The following is a 9778-nucleotide window of genomic DNA, read 5'->3' on the forward strand; positions in this document are numbered from 1 at the left end:
GACAGGCTTTTGTGCAGAACTGGGGACCGGAAAAGCAAATCCTCTCCCGAAGTCCATCCTACTTTTCTGGTGTCTGAATGCGCCAGGTCTGATTGTAAAATAGGTGGTCAGTAGCTGTTTGTTGAACGAATGAATGATGAGCAAACACAAATGCATCTGCTTCTCTGCTAGCTGCTTTTCCAGTGGGAAGACTTGATCTTTTATCACTTGAATTCCACAAGAAACATTTTAACCAAGTCATGTCTTTGAGCCAATCTGTTTCCAAGCTTGTTTGTGTTTTTCACATTCTTTTTTTGACCTGCTGTATTATTCTGTGACCTCTTTCATGAATTCCAGTAGGTCATTCAGTTGGGACCCAAGGAAGTCAGTAAATTAAACTTGATTTGGAATGGAATACATAGGGTGGGTGGCTTGGATTCAAATCAAATTAGGTCTGGTTAATCTTATTTTGGTTTAATCTATGTGGGAAAAAATAGAAATAGAAGAAAAACAAATAAACAAGAAATAGGGGAAACTATTCTTGTATGATGATAAACAGTTTCTGTAAAAAATAGTTCTAAGGGCCAAAACCTAAATTATTTTTTAAAATTATTTTTATAAGAATTTGGGGACAAGACTCAAGGAAAAATTAACTTCCCCACTCATCACAGTTGCTGTTTACTTTTCCAGCTTTCCCAAGGCAGACTCTGTCAGCTTTTAAACTGTGGGTGCTTCACAAACAAGTCGTGTTACTTAATGAAGGTTATGTGTTGTCATCTTCTCCAGGGCTCTGGAAATGGCTAAACCCAATCTTTGAGAAGCCTCAGCTACTAGGGAGACAAAACAAGTTTCTGACACTGAGTTTATAGGCAAGTCATCTAGTTTTCAGTTTCTTATGAAGTCCTGTGGAGGAGAAATGCTGAAGGTCAGTTAATTTCTTTAAGCTGATATTTTCCCCTCTTCAATTCCAATATGCAATGTATTGACCACCGAAGACTTAACCTTGGTGCTCAGAGTTCAGGAAATCCCCTTTTTGAGCTGTCTGAGAGCATTTGAATAAAATGGGGAGTTTCTGCAAAGCTAGAAGGAAGGAGCAAGTGAAGCCATCAGAGTGAGCCCTTCTATTCGGAGTTTTGACTGGGACCTGGGGCATTGTGAATGGGATTGTTTCTTGAAGAGAATTTCGTGCAATTACCTACTACGTTCTTACAAAGAAGAGAACCAACCAAGACTTACCATTCTGGAGTTTATGGAATGTAATAATGTTTATTCCTGACAAATCCTCCCATGGGAGAGTACTCTGCTCATTTAATTGAGCAGATTAAGCTGAATAGCTCAGTTGGTTAGAGCAGTGGTCCCCATCCCCTGGGCCGCGGACCGGTACCGGTTCGTGGGCCATTTGGTACCGGTCCGCAGAGAAAGAATAAATAACTTACATTATTTCCGTTTTATTTATATTTGAGTCTGAACGATGTTTTATTTTTAAGAAATGACCAGATTCCCTCTGTTACATCCGTCTAAGACTCACTCTTGACGCTCGTCTCGGTCACGTGATACATTTATCCATCCCACCCTAAAGGCCAGTCCATGAAAATATTTTCTGACATTAAACCGGTCCGTGGCCCAAAAAAGGTTGGGGACCACTGGGTTAGAGCATTGTCATGAGGTGCAGAGGTTGCCTGTTTGATCCCCAGTCAGGGCACATACAGGAGCAGATCCATGTTTCTGTCTCTCCTCATCCCCCTCTCTCTAAAATTAATACATTAAAAACTTTTTTAAACAGGAAGAGTCTTCATATTTCTAATTTCTCATATTTGACCTGTGGATATAAGGTATAAATTACGGTACTGAATCATGGGACAATCTGGAGTTTCCCACTGCTTGCTGCAGGAATCGAAGTGTCCTGTCTTCCACGCGATCTCTCCCCTGGTGTTGGTGCAGGCTTCACCTGCCGGAACAGAGGGGAACAGTAATGTTTGTTTGGACCAAATGATTTTGTTCAGTTCTTTTTAGCATTCAGATTAATGATTCCAAAACAGCAAATGAATTTTGGCTTTGGTTAATTTTCCAGAAGCAAATCTAGTTAGTGGTGATTTTCTAAAAATATAAATGACTTTTGCCTGCTTTAGCAATACTTAAGTATTTAAAAAATAATTTGTCATGTAATGTTTTCTTTTTTTTTTTTAAAGAATGACATGTCTTTTTATTTATTTATTTTTTACAGAGACAGAGAGTGAGTCAGAGAGAGGGATAGACAGGGACAGACAGACGGGAATGGAGAGAGATGAGAAGCATCAATTATTAGTTTTTCATTGTGTGGTACAACACCTTAGTTGTTCATTGATTACTTTCTCATATGGGCCTTGACTATAGGCCTTCAGCAGACTGAGTAACCCCTTGCTGGAGCCAGCGACCTTGGGTCCAAGCTGGTGGGCTTTTGCTCAAACCAGATGAGCCTGCGCTCAAGCTGGTGACCTGGGGGTCTTGAACCTGGGTCTTCCGCATTCCAGTCCGACGCTCTATCCACTGCGCCACCGCATGGTCAGGCTGTAATGTTTTCTATGTATTATATAAAATGATATATATATATGTATACAATTATACACAAACGAAATATATACTATAATACATACACATGTATTATATACATCATACATATAGTATAGGTACAGGTTTGGAAAATGAGAAAATGAAGATCCCAAGTATATGCTCAAGGAATATATTCTGTTTTTTAAATTTTATTTGAGTTGCAAAAGGCTTAGAGTGAATGCTCTTTGAACAGAAAGGACGTCTTCATTTTGTTCTGTATTAGAAAAAAGGGGAAAATGGTTACCATTTCATTGTTCAGTTCTGATTCTCTTTGATAAATGGCTTTTTTGTTTCTATTTTTGGAAGTGGCATCTTAAAAACATAAATTTACTGCTTTAGACACTATTGATAATGTTTCACCTAATGTAAGTGTTGCTAAAAGAAAAATCTCTAGATTAAATAAGCCATATTCCAATAAATGATCTTTTTAAAGGTTTTATAAAACTATGGACACCTGTAAATGCCTGAAATGTGTTTTGAAACAAGAAGATGTATGTATAAACAATGTAAATTTTGGGAGTGGGGACAGTACTTTGAAGGTGCTCCCAATTTGCTAAAGTTTAAATTTTTCTTTAATTGATTTTAGAGAGAAAGGAAGGGAGATTTGCTGTTTCACTTATTTATACATTCATTGCTGTATCAAGACAATGTTCTAAGCAATTGAGCTACCTGGCCGGGGCTCAGCTTATTAAAGTTTAAAAAGGAGGATATAAAGTTGCAATCTAGTATAATCACAACCACTAATCATGGAAGAAAATGAGCAACATTTCCCCAAATCTATGGGGAATAGAATTCTCTTTCCTGTTTCTACTGTTCTATTTTCTTAACTTCATTAAGCATATCTGTTCTTATCATGGAAAAGTCTCTCTTATTCTTATTTAAGAAAAAAAAAATAGATTGTCCCTGCAGTTTCCACACTGGCCACTAGCTTATTTCAGTTTCATTTCTAGCATGCTTCTGCCACCGTGTGCTTTCTGAAACCCATTACAGAGACCAGCGAAGAACAGCCTGTAGGAAGGTGGTTTTTCTTTTGGAGAGAAATTCTCATCGTGTAGGAGCAGGGTGAGAGGGAGACACATTTCAGATGCATGGAAGATACGTGTGTGTGTGTGTGTGTGTGTGAGAGAGAGAGAGAGAGAGAGAGAGAGAGAGAGAGAGGGAGAGAGGGAGAGAGGGAGAAGAGGAAGAGAACTTTTCCAAAGGTTTGGGGCTGACATGTTGACTAGATTACATCAGAATTAAAATGACGCTTTATCATTGGGAGAGAGAAAGACCTTGGTTTTAGTGCTGGTAGCAATAGGCTCCTGAGGTAAAATTTTAAAACCCCTTGATACTGTCTATCCTTGCCTGTGCTTTAAATGTGTTCTTTTCTGCATTAAAATCCTCGACCAGATCCTTGTGCCTAGAAGGCTGTAGGGGGCTTGTTAAATGTGTTTCTTTAAATTAAATTGCCTGCTGTGTTTACAGGAACTGTTTTTCTCTTTCCACATTATCATTCCAGACAACATTCCGATTGTTCAGTGCCTCGAACTATTTCTCCGGTCTGCTGCCTGGGAGTTATGTGAGCTCCGGAAAGGAGGGTTTTTACCTGGGACTTCGGCCTTCCCCTCCCGCTTGAGCGTACATAGGCTTCATTTGATGACTTGTCTGAGCAGCTCCTCGGGTCTTTCTCTTTAGGAATTAATTTAAATACATTTGACTTCGAAGTGGTATTTGGGGAGCCTTGTTTGTCATCTGGGCAAATGCCTGTTTCCAGGCTGGTAGTGGAAGCTCTTCCCCAGCTTGCTGAAATGTTGACAGCCCGGGCCAGAGGCATACTTACCTGTCCTTTGGCATGCCCTGAAGAATTGTGACTGTGACTTTTAACTACAGACTTACAACCTTGGAGGGCTTGAATAGTACAGAAACCACATTTATGGAGTACCCACTACAGGGCAGGCCTGTTACAAGGCTTTTTTTTTTTTTTCCAAGTGAGAGGAGGGAAGATAGTGAGGGAAGATCCCCCACATGCACCCTGACTGGGATCCACCTGGCAACCCCATCTGGGGCCGGTGCTTTAATCAGCCGAGTCATCCTCAGGTCCCGGGAATGGAGATGCCTGGACCAGCCAAGCCTCTGGCTGTGGGACAGGAAGAAGGAGGGGAGAGGAAGGGGAGAGAAGAAGATGGGCCCTTCTCTTGTGTGCCCTGACTGGGAATCTTAACGGGGGACATCCATACAGGTGACATGCCATGCACCAAGCCAACTGGCCAGGGCCTTTTTTTTCTTTTTTTTAAACATCCATAGTCACATGTAGCCCCTCAGTAAAAACTGAGATCCGTACTTTCTGCCTTATTTCATCTCTGAGAAAACTGAGATCAGAGATTAAATGGCTCACCCAAGCAAGGTCACATATCTTGGAAATGGCAGAGGAGAAATTTGAACTCCTGAGCTCTGAAAAGGGAAGCCGATTCTAGAGGGAACTGATAATAAAGTTCAGACAAAAGGCAGGAGGAGGGCCTGCGGGACGGTGTGCTGGCCCCTCAGCACTGGGACCACCTCCTCACTAGCTGTGCCTGGTTTCCGGTGGTGCTGGGTGGGCGCTGTGAGGGCTGGCAGAGCGCACACGGAGCCGGGAGGCACTTCCCTGTGCCGGCCCATCCTCCCTGTTTGAGCAGTTCTGACTTGAATGAGTGAAGTAAACTCCTAATTAATCTCCAGACTTCTATTTTTGATCCACTTCCAGTCCGTTCTTCACACTGCATTTGGAACAACCTTTGTGAAGAACAAGTCAGGTTTTGTTGCTCCTGAGTGTTAACCCTTTCAAGGGTTTCCTGTTATTATTGGGATAAAGTCCAAATTATTTCGCCTAGCTGATTAGCCTCTGACATGCCCACAGCAGACACTGCGTTAGCTCAGCAGGACTCCTCCGGTGCCCCAGTGTCCCGGTGTCCACTCCTCTCAGCAGGACTCCTCCGGGTGGGTGCCCCAGTGTCCCGGTGTCCACTCCTCTCAGCAGGACTCCTCCGGTGCCCCAGTGTACCGATGTCCACTCCTCTCAGCAGGACTCCTCCGGTGCCCCAGTGTACCGATGTCCACTCCTCTCAGCAGGACTCCTCCGGTGCCCCAGTGTACCGATGTCCACTCCTCTCAGCAGGACTCCTCCGGTGCCCCAGTGTCCCGGTGTCCACTCCTCTCAGCAGGACTCCTCCGGGTGGGTGCCCCAGTGTCCCGGTGTCCACTCCTCTCAGCAGGACTCCTCCGGTGCCCCAGTGTACCGATGTCCACTCCTCTCAGCAGGACTCCTCCGGTGCCCCAGTGTACCGATGTCCACTCCTCTCAGCAGGACTCCTCCGGTGCCCCAGTGTACCGGTGTCCACTCCTCTCAGCAGGACCCCTCCAGGTGGGTGCCCCAGTGTCCCGGTGTCCACTCCTCTCAGCAGGACTCCTCCGGTGCCCCAGTGTACCGATGTCCACTCCTCTCAGCAGGACTCCTCCGGTGCCCCAGTGTACCGATGTCCACTCCTCTCAGCAGGACTCTTCCGGTGCCCAGTGTACCGGTGTCCACTCCTCTCAGCAGGACTCCTCCGGTGCCCCAGTGTACCGATGTCCACTCCTCTCAGCAGGACCCCTCCAGGTGCCCCAGTGTACCGATGTCCACTCCTCTCAGCAGGACTCCTCCGGTGCCCCAGTGTACCGGTGTCCACTCCTCTCAGCAGGACTCCTCCGGGTGGGTGCCCCAGTGTCCCGGTGTCCACTCCTCTCAGCAGGACTCCTCCGGTGCCCCAGTGTACCGGTGTCCACTCCTCTCAGCAGGACTCCTCCGGTGCCCCAGTGTACCGATGTCCACTCCTCTCAGCAGGACTCCTCTGGGTGGGTGCCCCAGTGTCCCGGTGTCCACTCCTCTCAGCAGGACCCCTCCCAGTGCCCCAGTGTCCCGGTGTCCACTCCTCTCAGCAGGACCCCTCCCGGTGCCCCAGTGTCCCGGTGTCCACTCCTCTCAGCAGGACCCCTCCCGGTGCCCCAGTGTCCCGGTGTCCACTCCTCTCAGCAGGACCCCTCCCGGTGCCCCAGTGTCCCGGTGTCCACTCCTCTCAGCAGGACCCCTCCCGGTGCCCCAGTGTCCCGGTGTCCTCTCCTCTCAGCAGGACTCCTCCAGGTGGGTGCCCCAGTGTCCCGGTGTCCACTCCTCTCAGCAGGACCCCTCCGGTGCCCCAGTGTACCGGTGTCCTCTCCTCTCAGCAGGACTCCTCCGGTGCCCCAGTGTCCCGGTGTCCACTCCTCTCAGCAGGACTCCTCCGGTGCCCCAGTGTACCGATGTCCACTCCTCTCAGCAGGACTCCTCCAGGTGGGTGCCCCAGTGTCCCAGTGTGCACTCCTCTCAGCAGGACTCCTCCGGTGCCCCAGTGTACCGATGTCCACTCCTCTCAGCAGGACTCCTCCGGTGCCCCAGTGTACCGATGTCCATTCCTCTCAGCAGGACTCCTCCGGTGCCCCAGTGTACCGATGTCCACTCCTCTCTGCAGGACTCCTCCGGGTGGGTGCCCCAGTGTCCCGGTGTCCACTCCTCTCAGCAGGACTCCTCCGGTGCCCCAGTGTACCGATGTCCACTCCTCTCAGCAGGACTCCTCCGGGTGGGTGCCCCAGTGTCCCGGTGTCCACTCCTCTCAGCAGGACTCCTCCGGTGCCCCAGTGTACCAATGTCCACTCCTCTCAGCAGGACCCCTCCCGGTGCCCCAGTGTCCCGGTGTCCACTCCTCTCAGCAGGACCCCTCCCAGTGCCCCAGTGTCCCGGTGTCCACTCCTCTCAGCAGGACTCCTCCCGGTGCCCCAGTGTACCGATGTCCACTCCTCTCAGCAGGACCCCTCCAGGTGCCCCAGTGTACCGATGTCCACTCCTCTCAGCAGGACCCCTCCGGTGCCCCAGTGTACCGATGTCCACTCCTCTCAGCAGGACTCCTCCGGTGCCCCAGTGTACCGGTGTCCACTCCTCTCAGCAGGACCCCTCCGGTGCCCCAGTGTACCGGTGTCCACTCCTCTCAGCAGGACCCCTCCGGTGCCCCAGTGTACCGGTGTCCACTCCTCTCAGCAGGACCCCTCCGGTGCCCCAGTGTACCGGTGTCCACTCCTCTCAGCAGGACCCCTCCAGGTGCCCCAGTGTACCGATGTCCACTCCTCTCAGCAGGACTCCTCCGGTGCCCCAGTGTACCGGTGTCCACTCCTCTCAGCAGGACTCCTCCGGTGCCCCAGTGTACCGGTGTCCACTCCTCTCAGCAGGAGTCCTCCGGGTGGGTGTCCCAGTGTACCGGTGCCCACTCCTCTCAGCACCTGCTTTTAGCACTGGGCATTCTCCCCCATTTGTTCTTCTTACTCTTTTATTTTATGGGATCTGCTTAAAGGTCACTTCTTTCAGAAGGCCTTTCTGAACCCCTTCTTCATCCAGCTCCCAATGTGTCAAACAGCTCTCTGTTCTAAACTGGCACTTATTCCACTGACTTATAATGACCTCATTTTATTGAGGTACACATCACATGCCATTAAATTCACCCCTTTAAAGTGCATCATCCAGTGGTTTTCAGTAGACTCACAAAGCTATGCAGCCATTGTCACTAGATAATTTCAGCACATTTTCATTGCCCCCCAAAAACCACACGCCCATTAATAGCCCACGCCCCTATACCCCCATCCACTGGCAACTGCTAATTTAATTACTACCTCCATGGATCTCCCTATTCTGGGCGTTTACTATAAGTGGACTCACAGTTTTTGTCCTTTTGTGTTTGACTTCTTTAAGCATAATGTTTTCAAGGTTTATCCACGGTTTAGCATGTATCAGCACCCTATTTCTTTTCATGACTGACTGATATTCCATTGAATGTATATACCACATTTTGTTTATCCATGCATCAGATGATGGACATTTGAGTTGTTAGTTGCTGTTGGTTTTTGCTACTACGAGTAATGCTTCTATGAACATTTGTGGACAAGTTTCTGAATGATTATGTGTTTTCAGTGCTCTTGGATATGGATGTAAGAACAGAATTGCTGGGTCATATGGCAACTGTTTTCCACAGCAGCCTCACCATTTTACATTCTCACCAATAGTGTCTGAGGGTTCTAAATGCTCCGCATCTTGCCAACACTTACTACTTTCTGAAAGTTTCATTTTTATGATAACCATCCTAGTGGATGTGAAGTTGTAATTGTCTTACAACTGGCCCTCATGACACTAAACTCGGCGAAGGCAAAGACTTTGCTAGATCTTGTTGATTATTTTACTCCAGCGCCATGTACATTGAGTAGGTGCTCAATTAACATCTGCAAAAAACAAACAAAAACCAAAAAACAATGCCTCACCTTTCTTATTACCTTTGCTTCTGTAAATCCAGGAGATAACAGGGGCTGGAGTGTGGGAAGGTGTTCTGGCGGCCAGTCCACACTGCTCTGCAGCGTGCCGCAGGATTTTAATAACCACACTAAGTGGATGGCCCCGTGGCTTTAATAGTCTCACCTGAGAAGTTTCCTGCACGGACACCGGCATGCGTTCTCACTTAGCTTGCTCAGAACAGGGAAGACTGGGCTCATCTCGGCTGGCATTTTAATCTGCGATTCCAGGGAGTCTTTCTATTCTAAACACATTTTCTCAGGGCATGTGAACATTGCCTAATGAGAAAGCCATTCATTCTGAGTGAAAGTGGGGAAGAAAAAAAAGCAAAACAACAAGTTCCTTTGCTGGAAACAGACGGGCCACATAGATTATTCATTCGGAATAATACGGATGGAAGCCAAGTTGTCATGTTCTGAAACAACTCTGTTTAGCCAAGTTCTAGCTGGGCTCTGTCTCATCTGCTCTCTCTCCTTTCCTGGCTCTCTGTTTTTATCTGCCCCGCTGTGCCTAGAGCTTGTCTTTGTGAAGGTGAACTGGATGGGAAGAGGTGCTTCTTTCCCGATTTCCTGGGCACCGAGTCCAGTAAAGGAGGTGCCCATACAAGGAGAGGCCGCGACGCCTCTGGGCGTGACGCCCTCCTGGGGCTGGGAGGTGGGTGGATGTCATGAGCGCCATCTGCTGAGCTCCTGTCCATCTCCGCCCTTTGTCAACACTCCCCCTAGTCAGAGTCTGCTCCGGCAGGAGTATAATCTGTCTTTGTGTTTCTGTACTTTTTTCTCTCTTCACCTGCTGTGAAACACACTGTTGGCCCAGCCCTGGGAGCCTCCTGTTGAAACGGAATCG

At 48.1% G+C, this 9778-nt stretch overlaps 1 protein-coding gene across 1 annotated transcript; it reads left to right on the plus strand.

Annotated features, from left to right (window-relative positions):
• The first annotated feature begins 5436 nt into the window (after positions 1 to 5436).
• LOC136322291 (uncharacterized) lies at positions 5437 to 7944 on the plus strand. Its single transcript, XM_066254378.1, has one exon. It carries the CDS (start codon positions 5437 to 5439, stop codon positions 7942 to 7944), a length of 2508 nt encoding a protein of 835 aa, XP_066110475.1.
• The last annotated feature ends 1834 nt before the right edge of the window (positions 7945 to 9778 follow it).

The sequence above is a fragment of the Saccopteryx bilineata genome, chromosome 2, assembly GCF_036850765.1.
Source record: "Saccopteryx bilineata isolate mSacBil1 chromosome 2, mSacBil1_pri_phased_curated, whole genome shotgun sequence".
NCBI classification, from domain to species: Eukaryota; Metazoa; Chordata; class Mammalia; order Chiroptera; family Emballonuridae; genus Saccopteryx; species Saccopteryx bilineata.